This window comes from Echeneis naucrates, chromosome 7 (assembly GCF_900963305.1).
Source record: "Echeneis naucrates chromosome 7, fEcheNa1.1, whole genome shotgun sequence".
In the NCBI taxonomy this organism is placed as follows: Eukaryota; Metazoa; Chordata; class Actinopteri; order Carangiformes; family Echeneidae; genus Echeneis; species Echeneis naucrates.
This window is the reverse complement of record NC_042517.1, coordinates 3,579,442-3,596,510: the sequence shown is the minus strand read 5'-3', so window position 1 is coordinate 3,596,510 and position 17,069 is coordinate 3,579,442. Positions and strand designations below refer to the sequence as shown.

General features: G+C 44.2%; 1 protein-coding gene across 1 annotated transcript in view; it reads left to right on the top strand.

Moving 5' to 3' along the window:
• Positions 1-12,742, top strand: part of plxna2 (plexin A2) — a 165,327-nt gene extending 152,585 nt beyond the window's left edge. The window contains exons 27-32 of the mRNA XM_029505760.1: positions 2,303-2,402; positions 5,433-5,623; positions 6,085-6,254; positions 6,364-6,576; positions 6,896-7,046; positions 10,195-12,742. Of these exons, the coding sequence (XP_029361620.1) occupies positions 2,303-2,402; positions 5,433-5,623; positions 6,085-6,254; positions 6,364-6,576; positions 6,896-7,046; positions 10,195-10,290 (921 nt within the window). The 3' untranslated portion in view covers positions 10,291-12,742. The remainder of the gene's footprint in view (positions 1-2,302; positions 2,403-5,432; positions 5,624-6,084; positions 6,255-6,363; positions 6,577-6,895; positions 7,047-10,194) is intronic.
• Positions 12,743-17,069: the final 4,327 nt, after the last annotated feature.

The following is a 17,069-nucleotide window of genomic DNA, read 5'->3' as shown; positions in this document are numbered from 1 at the left end:
GGAGGGAAATAAGATGGTTTTCAGCAGGAAAAATATTCCCCGAGTAAATATCTTTAACAAGTAGAGTTTTCCACTGAAGAGGGGAGGCATTTGTTTAATTCCACACTGTTGCCGCCTCCTGAGTTATATTTATTATAGTGAAGCTGAAGTATTTGTGAGAACTCTCTCTTCAGTGACAAGTCTCATTGTTTATGACCCAACAATATCTTAAAATGACGCCATGTGACCCCCCCCCCAAGAAACTCCACGTCGTGCAATGGGCCGTTACAGCTTTCGTTATTCACGCCCACAGCTGCTGACACAGTTTGTGTGTTTCCAAGCTGCTGGGCAGAGTTGACAGGTGAGATAAGGCATCGTGATCTGAGCCCACGAGTGCAGAAGAGATGGGACACCAAGGGGGGGAATCAGGCTAAGACCAGGGCCGCCGGGTTTTCACGGAGAGGGCTGGGGAAAGAGAGATAGAGGCTGACCACACTCTGCCATCTGGTCGGCTCTGCGCTGCCTAATGGAAGGTCTTATCACAGGCGGGGGCCCGCAGCCCTTATCACACCTGCCCACTATCAGCCCCACCACTGGATTATCCCTGAAGGGCGAATCTGCACGCCTTCAATCATTTACTCCTATCACAAGGACCCATCTTTGCTGTAGCTTCTCTGTAAGCCATAAAAAGCAGAGAGAAAGAGAGGGAGAGATGGAGGGAGGTGTAAAGAGCGGAGGGTGGAGGGAGACTATTTCATATTCCCCAGGGAAAATGTATCACTGTGTGGAATGTGGAGTTAACGGAAATCCTTATCATTGGTGTATTAGAGTTGGTCTGTGCGTCATCAGCCAAGAGGAGGCTATCGGCTGGAGATGCCTCAGAAATTAGGTTTAGGAAAGCTGAGAAACATCAGAAGGAGCATGGAGGGTCAAAGACCGCAGTTGTGTGTTGAGCGTGGGGGTTGGGGCCGCTCTTTTTCATTTCTCTTCAAGAGGTCCAAGAGCCTGAGCTGCGTCTGTAAGAGGATTCCTCCAGATTTCATCCCCAGTTTCGAGTGTCTCGCCAGCGTGGCCAGTAGAGGCCAGATGGCAACACCAACTAATAACACAGTGGAGATTAGTTCAGCGAGAGTGGGAGAAAAGGGGCCGGGAAGAAGACCAAAGGGAGGACGAGAAAGGAAGAAATTCTCCAAATGTCCATCTAAAACCTCCAGCAGCTTATTTCTAAAAACTCCTGCTAAACCGAATTAAAAGAATATTTTTGTTTATTTTTTTTTTGGCTAAAGATTCTTTGAGGTATTCCTTTCGGAGCCTGGCATTTGCCTTTTGTTTATTTCTCCAATGGAGGCTTGTCAGTTTTTCTTCGCCGGTTCTGAGGCAGAAATCCCTCCGCGGGGTGGGCTGTAAATGCCAGCCAACAAGCTGTTTGTTGTTTTGGCTTGAGGAATGAAACCATAAGTTTGTTTGCTGTTTTTCCTTTCAAATATGCGATATTTTGGTGTACGAACAATGTTGATGTTAATTAATGTGCCATTTCAAAAATAACTTGATTAGACTATTAGATCTCAGCTAACAAGCACGTTGTTTAATAGGTTTTAGGACATCCTTTCTAATGTTGGCTTTTTTTTTTAAGCTCATCTGAAGTGACTGGAGCGTATCAGAAGGCTGGGAAGCCTTTGTAAATATAAACCACACGGGTGGGTTGGGGGGGGCACAGGATGAGCGCCAATGTCTGTCTCATGACACACCATCTTTTTCACAGCCTCCTCACCTCGTCTTCCTTTTTGACTTTGACTCCGTGATGCTCTAATGCTATTATTATACCTGTGTACCCCGTTTTCTTTTAGGGTGCGAAGTGTACAAAGGATGAGACATCCGGCATTCTAGTCTCTCCTCCTGACAGTCTCTCCTTCCCGTCTCCTCTCCAACTCTCTCTCTCTCTCTCTCTCGCTCACCCCAGTTCCAAAGCTTACATCATGTCTCTAATGTTTGTGAAGGGGATGACAACAACAGTCATGTCGAGTACAGCCATCATACAGCCACTGCACTATGCTATTTGCTAAAAAAAATAAAAAAAAAAGAAGCAAAAAGCCAAGGGGCTCTGGTAGAGAACAGCAGGGAGCACAGATATGACAGGAAGGGATAGGTTATGCTTTTCTCATGGGATTTTTCACTAAGGACCTGGCATTCATTCCAGCAGTCTACCATTTTTTAAGCCAAAAAAACAAAAACAAAAAACCTTTAGAATAAGCACCTTCTGTTCTAATTATACTATAGATGATCAAAACAGCGTTATTCACGTAGCATGACTCTTTTCACACAGGTGTCGGACCGCTGCGTGGTGGCTCTGGTGCCGAAACAGACCTCGTCATACAACATCCCTTCCTCAGCCAGCATATCGCGCACCTCCATCAGCAGATATGGTGAGCCGCTTTCCTCCCGTACCCTTATCATTGATTACACTGATTGCCAAATGCCACATGGCACAAATTAGAAATGGACTTGCCAGCTTGTAGAACAGCTAATCAACAGTTAATTCCATGCTAATGTAGTCTCGCTGCTGTTGTAGCTGCACAAACACATCATGATGTGTTGTTTTTATCATTGTTATTATTTATTTAATTTTAGATTTTTCGTTGTTCCAGTTATGAACAAAGCCAAAATCTTTCTCTCCAAAGAAAGGGTCAGCTCTGCTTGGCGGTGTTCTGCTTTTTGCTGCAGAACAAATGGGGTGGCTGTACAGGCCAGCAGCCTTTTCCTCACTCTCTCTCTCTTTCTCCAACTGTGCGTGCTGCACTTTCCTACACTTGAGGTCCAAAGCTTTGTTGGATGGGAAAAAAAATTGAGCAAGAAATGAAGAAGTGGGGCAAGTGAAAACTTTAAAGGAATATTATTCTAATGAAGGTTCATTCTGTATAAGATACAGCAGTCTGCTAGTTGCTTGTAAACTTGCTTAAGCATTCAGCAGATACAAACCTTCATGCAAACACACACACACTTGTAGTTTGTGTTATTGGGTGCCAAATTTGGTCCTCTGCCAGACACACACACACACACAGTCAGTATCGAGCAACTTGTGATTGCTAATTATTCTCTGTGAATGATACTTCACACAAACAGAAAAAGATAAGTGAGCGTGGCCAATTATCAGCATTGGGAATAGAAAAGTGAACATTGCTTTTAAACCACCTGCCACGGAAAACAGCATCCCTTTCCCTCCAAGCAATTATGAGTCGTATTTACAAATGTTTGGGACAGCAGACACCTGAAGACACTCAGTGGAAGATTTGTATCTTAAGGGTGTGTGCTGTTGCAGCGGATTTTCTGCTGAAACGCTGGAGACAAACACCGAAATGAGAAAAAAGAATTTGACCCAAAAGATTGATGAAGAAAAAAAGGAAAAGATCAGTATTGATCAGGAAGGGGACGGAGCTCATGAACAAAGATGGATAGCTAGTGAACGTTTGCAACCAACAGCAAACAAGTGAGCAACATAGGGACTACTTACCAACAAACCACAAGACACTCCAAATGGTCCAAAGACTGCATGTGCAGCTCGTGACGTCTTTAATCATAAATAGAAACATGAAGAATAATGGGCTTCTTCAATTTAAAACAAAACCCCCATTCACTGCCCACAGAATCAATATCACAAGAGCAACACGTGGCAAAATGAGTCGCCAACTTATGACTTTGGTTCCACATATTGCATTAAAAATGACAAACCATTTAGTCTTCTATCACTTTCACATTGTGAAATAATGTGAGGTGACATTCGGGGCAGAGTCGATGAGGATTATCTGTGATGACCTTTGGTCATTGCTCACTTTGAAACCAAAGTGGGGCAGGAAGGTGACAGATGTAACTACCAATGAAACTCTGTGGTACATTATGCCGTTAGTTTAACATCCTATCTTAATTTGCCATAACGTGGGGTTTTGGGGCCGGGGTGGTGGCTGCACAGGATTGGGAGAAACATTTGAATCTGTAATGAAATTGCAATGAGCTGCTGAGGGGTTGGAGTCTTACACCTTTTTTGCTTTTGGGTTGCTCAGGCACTAAAGTCAGATGTGTGTGGCATAGAAAGCAGAAGCTCTGCTGGCACGAGCCCGCCTCATCAATCATGGGTTGGCACAGCAGGCACAGCTGCACCTCGACACCTGCTGATGGATTCATATCAATTTAACGTTCAGCACTTAGCATCTTGACTCAATTTACACCGTCGGCAACCCCCCGCCCACCACCACCACCACCAACACCCACCCTTGCGCCTTAAAATCAGCCAGAACATGCCCCCCTGCCGCCTGGCTGTGTCCAGGAGAGCAGAGGACTGTAGCGAAAGGAGGCGAGGGATGCGGAGGCTAGTTAGGTTACGGCAGCTGCGAAGAGGCCCAAGGAGGCAGGAAGAGACCGAAGGGGGGGGTGAGGAAATAGCAGTGCGGTAAAAACCAGTGACTGGATTAAGGTGGGATTTGGGGCCTCAATCCTTCCCCTGCACACAGCCACGTATATTCAAACCCCTTTACTCAGACCCTGATCCCCAGGGGCCGCTCCAGAGGTGCAAGTTGGTCTTATTTGAAAGGCGTAACTGCCTGTAAAGGCAACAAAAAGCTTTGTTGTTGTGCTCAGCCTTTGAAGCCAGGTGAGAAAGCTCCTCATTGAGATCCTCAGATCTGGAATCTCCTGAGAGTCAGCGGCCAGGAGTGGATGCCGACTAATTAGGGAAACTGAAACCAGCATCATTCTGTCTGAGCAGAGAGAAAGGAGGCGGGAACACGGGCGCGGGGACTAAGGAAGATGTATGGAAAAAGGAGGGTGGCTTCAGCGCTTAACAAATTAGGGATCTTTTGATGCATTGATTAGAGTGTGACAGGGACGTTTTCAACAAGGCGTTGGCACACTGTGTCAGGGAAGAGCCAATTATGAACGCTTCTAAGAGGAGCCAGACGTGACCATGCTTCAGCCAGTGGAGCAGGGATTATATCAGAAAGGAAAAAAGGACAGAGTGAAAGAGCTGACAAAGTAATAATTCAGGAGAAAGTGTTAAAACAGAAAATAAATAAGTAGCATTTTGCAAATCCCCTTCTTTTTATTTTTCCTGCACACCCTTTAATGCAGGAAAACAGGCGGGGAGGTCCTGTTTTCACAGCTTCAATGGGGCTACCAATAATCAATGCAATGCCACAGACCGCAACAACCCCCCTCTTACTTTGGTGTTCTATGAAATTATCCACCACTGCAATTTCCTCCACAGTATGGCTTAGAGCTGGAGATGCACTGAAGATTCAGGTTTGTAATGAGTTGCAAAGGGTGAGATGGAAAAAAGAGATGTGTGTACGTTTCACCGGTGTGAGTGTGCTGCACCAAAGGGAGGCCTTGCAGTCACGGTCGTTTAGGCTTCGTGGTAATTCTTCATCTCCCCTCTCTATCTTTCTCTCCCTTTTGCCGGACAGACTCTTCATTCCGCTACACGGGCAGCCCCGACAGCCTTCGCTCGCGCGCTCCCATGATCACCCCGGATCTGGAGAGCGGCGTGAAGGTGTGGCACCTGGTGAAGAACCACGAACATGGAGACCAGAAGGAGGGAGACCGCGGTAGCAAGATGGTCTCTGAGATTTATCTGACCAGGCTACTCGCTACTAAGGTACCCATCCACTGCCAACACAATGTGTCAACACGTCCGAATGCGTATCAGCAGCACACCAGCTTTATATCAAGTCAACTTCATTTTTAAAGCACTTTTAAACAACTTAAATTAAAATAGGAGAGCATTGTGACTGTAGTGGACACAGAAACATGTGAATAGAGCAAATACACAATTATGAACATGAGAATGGATTAAAAGGTCAGTGAAAAAAATGCCTGAGATTAGCAGGAGCACAGCTAATTTCCAGTGGCAACTGGCTCCATTTGGAGCATCAACCGCAAAGGTTTAAATACGTTTTAGTCTTTAGTCACGATCATGGGACATAGAGGAGAGAGAGTGTCGTCATCGCTGTCATGATGAATAATCAACGCCGCAGCAGAATGGGAGAATTTCCTCACACTAGCGTCTTTTGTTGCCTGTGAATCTTTCATCTCTGATCGCTCTCCTCCCTCTACCAGGGTACTCTACAAAAATTCGTGGACGACCTCTTCGAGACGTTGTTCAGTACGGTTCACAGGGGGAGCACTCTTCCCCTGGCCATCAAATACATGTTTGACTTCCTGGACGAGCAGGCAGACAAGCACGGCATTCACGACACAGACGTACGCCACACATGGAAAAGCAACTGGTGAGCCTTCATGTTGTGATCTGTTCCAACGCTGCGTGTCTCCAGTCACGGAACGAGTCAGATAACGTCCGTCTGTCTCGCACTGACTCTCTTCCCCTCCATCTTCCAGCCTTCCGTTGCGTTTCTGGGTGAACGTGATCAAGAACCCGCAGTTTGTGTTCGACATCCACAAAAGCAGCATCACGGACGCCTGTCTGTCTGTAGTAGCTCAGACCTTTATGGATTCCTGCTCCACTTCTGAGCACCGCCTGGGCAAAGACTCCCCATCCAATAAGCTGCTCTACGCTAAAGATATCCCCAATTACAAGAGCTGGGTAGAGAGGTAGGAGGCAGATCATTCTGATCTTCTCTCTCATGTCATTTTTTTTTGTACCCTCTTAAAATGGAAAAAACAAAAAAAACAAAAGCAAAACAAAAGCTATGATCTTTGGGAAAATTCATTCATTATTCCCTTTCTTCTTGCCTTTAGCTCCCCACCAGATTCTGTAAAAAGCCTTATGTGACTGTTAGCAGGCATGTATTGCTCTGTTGGAGTGATATGGCTGAAAAAATAAACTTTCAGGTCTCGGTTGAGCTATTAGACCGACTCAGCGCAGTCTCTCTCAGCGATGTCAAGTGTCGCCCTTTGTCTCTGTCTCCAGGTACTACGCCGACATCAACCGGCTGCCAGCCATTAGCGACCAGGACATGAATGCCTATTTGGCAGAACAGGCCAGACTCCACTCCACAGAGTTCAACATGCTCAGTGCGCTCAATGAGATCTACTCTTATGTCAGCAAGTACAGTGAGGAGGTAAGTACTTTTTTTCTGGCCCACATGCTGCCAACGTGAACGTAACAGTTTTGGTGGTTTTTTTGTTTTTTTTGTTTTTTGGGGAAGAGAAGCCGTCTACAGTGAACGGTCTTCGTGGGAAAACTGTACAAATTTGACAAGGAGGTGTCAGACGTTTGGTTCACACGATTTACAAGGGTCGGCTTTGTACAAAGAATGGTTTGTGGAAGAAGACAAAAATTTAATAAAACAGGTGTGTCCAGGAGGACAGACTAGCTGTTGTGATCACAATGCAGACTGAATAGAAAACAGAGGACACTGGAGAAAATCTCTGAAAATGATCATCTGTCCCGTCTAACTTCAGTCCCACCTTGCCCACTTGCGTCCGACGTCTTTACTCATGTTTGTCTCCCAGTAGCTGGTAGTACAACGTCTTGTGACTGCTGGAATCTGCTTCTTCTTTTTTCTGATAGAAAAGTTGATTCTAAAGCTGGACATACAGTTGTACCAAATCTGAGTTGGGATCCTTGTAGCACTCTCTGGAATAGAAAAAAAAAACTGAACAAATCTGCTATAGCTTATAAACAGAATAAGATTCTACGACACATTTGCCTCTGAAACGTCAGTGTACATATCGACACCAGCTCCATGGGGCTCTGTTAGCGCTCTCTCTGCCTTTTGCCTTTTGACTCCAGACATATTAACAATATAAATTCCTACAGATAGGTTATATTATCTTAGAATTAATTGCGTAACAGTTTTCCTCATGTGCAGGCCACGTGCGCCTTATTAAAGTGCAGGATAATTTCTTTCCTGAGCTTAGTTATCACAGACAGCTCCCTGCCTCTGAACTACATACCGAGCTCCTTCACTTGAACGTTTTACCTGGAGGTCGGTCCCTGGTGCTGATTGCGTAATGAGCTGCTGCCATAGTAAATCAGTCACTAATTACAGGCAGCTTGTGAGCACAAATTGAACGAAAGGCGTGCCGCCAATTCACCCCCACGCTTTAATGTACGTATATATGTGTATCTTGCCCTCTGTGTTCCCGGACTATTCATATCTGGCAAAGGTTAGTGAGGTCAGCTCTGCGTCTTCAGTAGACTTCCCCAAAGCCCAGAGGTCTAGTGAGACCCGAGCTTAACAAGGCACTGTGTCTGATCTGTGGAGTAGTAAGTGAATGTCTACAAGCTCTCAGCGTGAGGCTCCGTCCTTTCGCCTGTGCTGAGCCTGAGTGGGCTTTCTGTTATATAGGCCTCTCACGAGCAAAATCACAGGCCACACACACACGCACACGCACGATGTCAGATCACAGGAAAATGGGAGATTGGGAAGAAAGAGGAGGGGAGCGCGTTCATGGAGACGTTCTGCCTCTAATGTCAGCTCCTCCTCTGGGAAGCATTAGGCTGACCTTTACGTTGGACCACAGTATCGCTCTCTCTCTATCACTTACTTTCTCTCTCATCCCTTCTCCTCCCCGTACCTTCCTTTTCTCTTTATCCATTATCCAGTCAGCCTCCCCTTTGCTCTCCATGCATCTCGCTCGCCTTTGCTGCCTCTGCAGCTGTGCGCACACACACACACATGCATCGGGACACATACAAACACGCTAATTTTGCACACATCCCCTCCACATTTTACCCCATCACTCTTGCAGTATCTGCTGTCTCTCAGAGTAAAACCTCCTCGAGCACAGTTAATGGCCATTCCTTCTTACTCAGCCCCCCTCGCAGGCCGCCTGTGTGTGTGGGCCTGCAGGCCAGAGCTGCAGCCCACTTAAAATGGATTTGGGAGATGGCGGTGGGAGCTGCACCTGCATGTAGCACCACAGATTAATAATAGATTGCTATCTGGCCCGATGAGGAGGAGGAAATGCTCTGCCGGTAGCTGCCAACCTTTAAGAGCACTTAAGCAGATGAGTGGAAGATGGTAGGTGGGCAGGCAGATACTGTGTTCTGCAACAAGACAGGCGGCAGACAAAGGTTTGGCATGCTGTGCAAAAAGAACAAAATGGGGAACAAGAACATAGCTGGCATGTTTTCCAGACAAAAAGCGTAAAAGGTGGTAAAGTTTACAGCCTGCCAGAAGCAAACAGCTGAAAATGAATACTGTGGTTCTGATTGGCTGTGTCACCGAAATGTCGTTCCCTTCAGCTGAGACATGATACGCCTTATAAAATGTCTCGAAGGTACAAAAATAAACGTAGCACTGTGTTATTTTACAGCAGGGAGAGTTAAGTCGACAAAATCCTTTTACAAAGCAGATTTTTTTTTTTTTTTTTTTTTTTTTTTTTTTTATCAAAATGTATGTCCTGTCTTTGCCAGCAGAGCTCGTGAGCTGACCCTGAATATGAAAACATTGTTTTAAATTTTTCATGTCGTTGAAAACATGGGTAAACATGCAGCTGATGAGTTTTCTCCCGGATTTCCTTCATTATTTAATCTCGCACCACAGAATATTTAAAATGACACATTGCATAAGAGGGTCAAATGAATTATTTTGTTTGAGTCATCAATTATTGACTCGAACACTGCATCCCAGTCGAGTGTCTCCTGATGTGATATTGATCTCTGTAGCAAAGAAACAACAAAGCAAAAAAAAAAAAAAAAAGCGAACACAGCAGCACGATATATGTGGTTGCAGCGTTTGGATGCAGATCCATTTGAAAAGTGACGGACACATATTGTCGTATTTTTTATTACGTTCATATTAAAGGCCTTTGCCATGTGTGTTGGTGTCACTCTGACAAAGATTCGTCCTGACAGGCCAGACAGTAGATAAGAGGGAAGAGGGGAGCCTGTCTGAAACCCTTTTGAACCCAACTTGACAAATGCCAAATTTACAAGATGGGTTCTCTGGAGATAAAACGACAAAAGCCTAATATACAAATATTTCTCTGCGTCAAAAAAAAACAAAGGCAGTGATGTAATTCTCTTCTTTTTCTTTCATGCGCTGTCCATACAGACGGCTAAAAATATACATATGCTCTGCCACACAAAAATGTCCCGGCAATAGCCAGTTTTGAACCAAAGCAGACACCCGATATTCCCTCTTACGTGCTATCAGATCTAAATCTATGAATGTTTCATAAACGACAATAATGTAATCACACTGTGGGTCTTTTACGGCCGTTGTCATGATCCATGTTTTATTTTTGAATTCTTTGCAGATCACAGCTGCTTTGGAGCAGGATGAGCAGGCGAGGAAGCAGAGGCTGGCCTGCAAGGTGGATCAGCTCATCTCTGCCATGTCCCTGGAGAGCTGAGAGTGAACCCCAGTGAGGAAAAGAGAGAGAGAGAGAGAGAAAGAGGACCACAATCTCTACTGGACCTCCCTAAAATGGTCCTGCATTAATTACCTCTCATCGTGGGGGCTACGACCACGAACCAGATCCGGGATCTTTGTAACCACAGCCGAACAGACACACAACTGCATTAACTTGTAAAACTTCCCCTTTCCTTTCATGATGGTACCATCTGAGGGGCCCGCAGACTGAGACGGCGGCCCCTGCAGCTGGAGCCCACGACGGCTTTAAGGAGGGAACATCAGCAGAGAAGGCAACAACATGGCTTGTATTTATTTTTTTTATTTTTTTTGTTAGCTTCTTTCCTTTGCTCAAAGGAAGTTTTCTCCATTCAACAGGAAATAGTTTGTTGTGTGTGCACGCGTGTTGCGCCAGTGTGCGTTTGCGTCATGCTATGGCAGAGGTCCTGCAATGACTGAGAGAAAATGGACAAGCAGATTTATTCTCCGCTCGACCAGAAAAAAACTCAGATCTGACAGGAGAAAAGGACGGAGGAAGCAAAGGAGCGGATCATGGCGGATGGCTGCGTTTCACCGTTCAGATTCCTCAGATTTTTATTTTTGTACTTGTACATTTGATTATTATCATTTGCAGTTGAAATATCCACCCAGGATACCACAAGTGTTGTTGTATAAAGACTTTTAAGGGTGCGGTGGTAGTACAACAGGCCATGCGTCATGTCTTCTCTCACTCCTTGCTTCCTTGGGACTGACGCATCACACGGCGTGGACTAGACGTCTGCTCCTTATCCAATCAGAAGTGTACAGGAAGTCACAGAACCCGCGCTCGTCATCCAAGAGTCGAGCGAACGCCACTCGTGGTGGCCATAGTTCAGCCAGCATGCTTGCACCTACAACTGAAGATGACAGATGAAGTCTATAGTGTAATTAGGAGATGACCTTAAATCAGCATCACTTTGGTGTCCGAGGCTTTCTTCAGCAGTTAGGTCATCTGTGTATGTACCGGTCGATACTTACCAATCAGTGTTGTGAATGTACAAAAATGTCTTTTTGTTTGTTTGTTTAATTGTATGTCTATTTGAGCTTTGCGAAATGGAGAGGGGGCTCAGTTGAACTTAGCTCCTTGGATATTTTCAGCAGCTCGTCAAGTGAACATCTCCATCTGTCTGTCCTGGTCCTGACCCGTCCAGTTCGTCCCAAACATTTTTTTTTTTTCCCCTAAATCACCTCACTGGAGCATCGTGGCTCTCACAGAGAGCAGTTGGTGACACCAGATGAGACCAGTTGGCATCTGTAGGCTAAAACCTCCATGAAGCATCCATTGTCTCTTCAGGACCTTGATTAAATTTATGTATACTTTTACAGGCATGCTATCACACATTAGAAGTCTTTAAGGGTCCATCTTTGATTTCTTTTTTTAATTAAGTGCCAATGAGTCGAGATGTTAGCTGATGGGAGAGCTTACCTGACCACCACCACCACTCCACGTCTCCACACAGATAATAAGAAGCCTAGAGGCGTGAGTCCAGTTCGACCAAGTGCCAAAAAGATTGCGTCGTTTTCAGATTCCTCACTAATGTGTCAAAAAAATCGGTTTATGCTTTACAGAGAGAGCAAAGCTCTCGAATCGGAGTGTAGAGGTGGTTCAAGTTACGAGAAGCTCAAAATAATTGGAATGGTGGTTTTAAAACGTCACGAAAGGTACGAAACATACGCAGGAGGGAAGAGATCTCGGGGCGAGGAAGAATTCAAAAAGCTGATACAGAACTTTTCAACCCTCGTGACAACAAACTGTAGACTCCATCCTCCAGATCGGTGATGTGATTTCATTTTCTTCCAACATATATATTCACTTGTTGTTTACTTGAAAATAGGTAGTGTTAAAAGTGTGTATAGTGTACTACAATTGTGTGTTGAGAGCTTGAAAAACACCAGGAGTGGGTGAAAGGTGCTTCTTTTCTCCGTGGCCTTAGATACCCTCCTGCTTACCGTTCCTGATCTTATTAGTCCCAGACTTGGGCACAGTCTTTTCAGGGCTTCGGAGCCCACTGGTGTTTTTTTTTTTTTTTTTTTGTTGTTGTTGTTTTGTTTTGTTTTGTTTTTTTGTTTGTTTTTTTACAGCAAAACCTGACCCAGGCGCTCTGCTGCAAACTGTCTTAGCGAGATAAAGTAAAAGGAAAGGTGAGGAGGGTACGGCCTGGCTAAGGCAGACATTGCCTCGCTCAGCACTCGGTTTTTCGGCTGAGCTGTTTGAAGAGAAGTGTCGAGAAATGAGCAGAGAGGGGGAGCGGTAGAAAGAGAGAGAGAGAGAACCCCCTTTAGCTCTAGTTTCCTGCTCCGGCTTTGAAGCTGCTCTTTGATCTGAGTCGGTTGTGTGCACAGTGTGATCAGGATATGGAAAGAAAAGGGAAAAAAAAAAAAAAAAACCATCAAACTCGTAGGCAAGGAGAAATGTGGGATGAGGTGATGATTGACAAGCTGTTCCTGAGTCCGGCCGATGGGGGCAGAAGTGGGGAAAGACATCTGTAGGTACCCAACAGCACACATAAACACAAAACATAGAGCTTCTTCCTTTTGATTAAGGTGTCTTCCCAATTTCAGCGAATAGAATTGTATCCTCCTCATACCTCACATTGCTTGTATGGAGTAATGCTGTTTATTATTATTTTATTATTTTAGACCTAAATGCCTTTTCCTTTTCCAAGGATGTAATGTATGTTTATCCCTCCCGCTTGTAGATGAGCCCCCCCCTCGCATACAGAAACAATGATGAACGTAATCAGAGACAGTTGAGAGTGGCTTTGTCTTATTTCTCTCAGAAGTCATTGATACTGAGATGTTTCATTTTCATCCTGTGTGAGATTTTTTTATTTTTTTATTTTTGTGTGTATTAACTCATGCTGCAGTTCTTCCTGGTGTTCCATATTGCTCTGCACCGTCATTAGTCAAACTGCAATTCTTCCTGAGAGCCCATTTGTGCACATCTTAAATTACCGCTGGATGCACCTTTTTTCGTGTGTGTGTGTAAGAAATAATTTTTATTTTTATTTTTTTCAATGTTGAATAATAGCTTGTTTCCACGCTGTTCACTCAATTGTGGGAACCTTTTAAATTCAGTCGGAACCGACAAGAGGGAAGTTTGTTTACAGCTTCTGACTGTCAGTTGCGATGTGGATAGAGGCTCATAGACACAACCTCATTTCAGCTCAAGGTGATTACAAACTGAAGATCGCTTGGCGCGCCCATTTTAGCTATCAGTGTGATGTGCTGCAGAAGAGAGTTTTTAACTAGCACGTGCTGTCATTCCATATGTGAAAGAAATCATTTAGTCAGCTTTTTTTTTTTTTTAGTTGTTGTTGTCGTTGTTTTTTAATTTTTTTATGGCATCTGACAGAGGAACTGAAATCCACATCAATGTATTAATCTCAAGTCAGAATATCACAAATTATGAAACGAGTATCCTTCCATTTTAAACACGTTGTAAACAAACCCTTTGTAGACACTGGAGTTCTGTAAAATAGTACTTACTGGCGATGATGACGACGACGACGACGATGATGATGATGATGATAATAATAATGGCTGTCTGTTCTTCTTGTTTTATAAAAGTGTTGTGAAAATTGTAAGAAACTTAAAATATTTAAAAAAGGTTGTTCTCTTGGGTTTTTTTATTTGCTTTGGTTTTGTTATGATAATATATTATTGTGTACCTATTGTAAATATGAAGCACACCTATTTTGCAAGCCAAGGATTCACTTTGTACTGTTGTTATATATAAATAAACTTTGCTGGTTAAAAATTGCATAGAGCTGAAATCTGTATTCCTGTCTTTTTCTTGCAGAACCTCCTATTTCAGACACATGGAGAAGATTATTATACGAAAAGATAACGAGCACCAAAATCTTACACTTTTCTTGTGACAACAATCAGAGGCCTCTCTTCTGATTGGCTGACTGCTTTCTGACAAATATAATTAAAACAGAATAGATTTTCAGGTAAATAAACAAAATTTCCTGCGAGATCATATGTTGGGTTTGGGAAATGGCTCAGAGCAAGGACAGCTTTTGTGACATCACAAAGTTACAAAAACCCAAACGGCTTGTTTTAAGGCAGGATTTCTGAACACAGGTTGTGTGTGTGTGTGTTTGTTTTGTGTTTTTTGATGCATATTTTCACAGCATGATTATAGACTCCTGACCTACTTTGCACAACAACAAAAAGTCTTTGACTTTTCACAGTAAGGGACCTTTAAGACCCCTGAAGCTGCTTCTCAGACCGGTCTACTTTCTCTCCAAAGACACAGGTCGTCACTTCCTGTTTGACAAACTGGAACCAACAGGAATATGCCGAATTAGCTATCAGTAGTCCCTGTTTGCGAACAACTCATGGAAGTAAAAAACTACTGTCACATTAAGGCTTTAATCCCCAAGAAAACTTTAAAACGCGATGATTCTCAGGCGAGATCCGGAGCGTCTTTTTCTTCTTCTATTTCCAAGTGGATTTGTGGACTTTTCCTGGTGGTGGAGGACGGGGATGACGACAGACACGGAAAACGTGAGTCGCTGTGTATGTAAAAACAAGTGTGTTACGTTTTGTGCATTCAGTTTTGACCGAGATAAAGAGAAAAGATTGGACCCCGAAACGCGACAACTGCGTTTGGACGCATCTATCCAAACTCCGAGCATCCGGACATCTCTCCGGTTTTCATTCACTTCCTGGCCCAGAGCAAACACAATCAGCCCCCCCCCCCCGGCTGCAGTATGCACTATTGTGATCGTTTGTCTTCATGCAGGTCTGTTAGAAGAAGAGTCACAATCACATTAAGGCCCCTAATGGAGGTTCTGCTCTGTGTGTTTGTCTGGGAGGTCAGTGATTCCTCCTCAGGGGATGAAGCACAAGCTCATAGCTTTATAGGTGTCCACTGTTTGGATATTAGACCATAAACTGTTTTTTTTTTTTTTTTTAGGAAGGAGGTTCAGGCACATCAAATAAACTCCATGAGCCGAGTGCTGTATTTAATCCAGGTTATTTGGGAAAAGCCAAAGTCAGGAGGATTGTGCAAAAAGGAATGGCAGGCTTTGACTTAGATGGCGTGAAATGGGAGACATTTTTATTGTCTTGTGATTCTCAAATTTATATAAAAAAGGATCCAAAGTCCATGTTATGCAGTCATGATCTCGACTATTGCAATCAGATCTAGGTGACACAAATGGACAATGCATCAGTTGGCTGCGTATCTGTTGAGTTGAAAGCCTGAGCATCTTGCGCGCCTGATAATTTCCGTGTAATTTTGAGGTCTGTTCATTCATGAGGGCGTTTGTGTCAGCAGGAAAGGAGACATCGGTCAACATCATCTGGTCTGGACTTTTTTTTTTTAAACAGGGATGGTCTGGCCCCTTCGTCTGAAAAAAACCCCTGATCTCAGGTCCCCACACTGTTCGGTGCTTCACCCGGGCCGAGCCACCTGACAGCTGTGTGGCAGTCCAGATTGGCTATTTCAGTCTCATTTTCCTCCAACAGGGAAACAAATTGCCTGTGCTTTAACACACATTCCCTAATGAAGTTCACAACTTTTGTAACGGCATCCACCGCGCGGTTTATCGATTATGTCCTGAGTTCATTTCACTTGATCCTGCATCCTCTTCCAAAGGCCAACATTTTCCTGCTGTTGTCCTACTTTTTACATGCTTGCATTAACCTCCGGAGGTAAATCATTCCAGGGTGTCATCCCTTTCATTGTTTGCACGGAAACGGGCCCGAGGAAGAAGCTGAATTTGCCTTTCTTGATTTTCAGCTGCCACTCGAGGTTCCTCGTGATCTCCTCAAACCACCTTGTCTTGAGAGGTAGACAGAAAAACTCTTTTAATAACTTCGCAATCAGAAAAGCCTCCTCTCCGCTTTAAAGCAGCTGCATATTCTTCCTTTTGTTGTCTGTGAAGTCCTTGCTGCACATTTAGTGCGGCTAGCAATTCCTCTGCTGTCCTCACCTCTCTTAAATTATAGTCAGTGGCTTAATATTAAACACTAAGTTCAACAAGCTTTACACATCCTCAACCTGGCATGGCTCAGCAGGTGCTGCTACGACCTCCAGCCAGTCTCAGACATCATTTAATCAGCGTCATCCGTGACAGGAAGAAGGTATGCACAGGCACGACACGCACCCTTGAAGAAAATAAAAGCCAATTTAGGTCATTTAAGGTAATGTTTTTAGCAGGCAGCAGCCACCCTGAGGGCTGGATCGTACCGCAGAGTTCATTGTGTTTGACGGTAATGAAAAGATGTAGTCTGACGCCGTTTACCGAGGTAGAAACAATGCCGCTCAATTTCTCTGCACAGCCAATATATCAGACAACATGTATCCTATATCTTAAGTCCATTGGCCTCCCTTCCCCTTGTATTTCCTTGAGGGAAGGTCTAATCCCCGCTGCTTTTTAATCCGGTACTGCTGGGACCAATTCAAATCCACGTGGGACTTAACGCCCTGTAATGCCTTTAGAAGGAGTTGCATAAAGCTGACATCCCATTCGTTCTGGGTAGGATTCTCAGCCTGGATTACAAGGCAAATTCTGAAATAATTAATGTGAATTGGCAAAAGAGGATGCCAGAGGTGACTTCAACCCCATTTGGAAAAATAGTTGGGCATTAATTTCACAATGAAACAATCCCTGACATCTTGTTGGACTTCAATGCTCTCATTGAAATTATCTATCTATTCTGATCCTGATAGGTTCTTCAAGGTTCTTGGGGGTGTTGTTTTCCTTGTGCATCTTTGTGAGATCA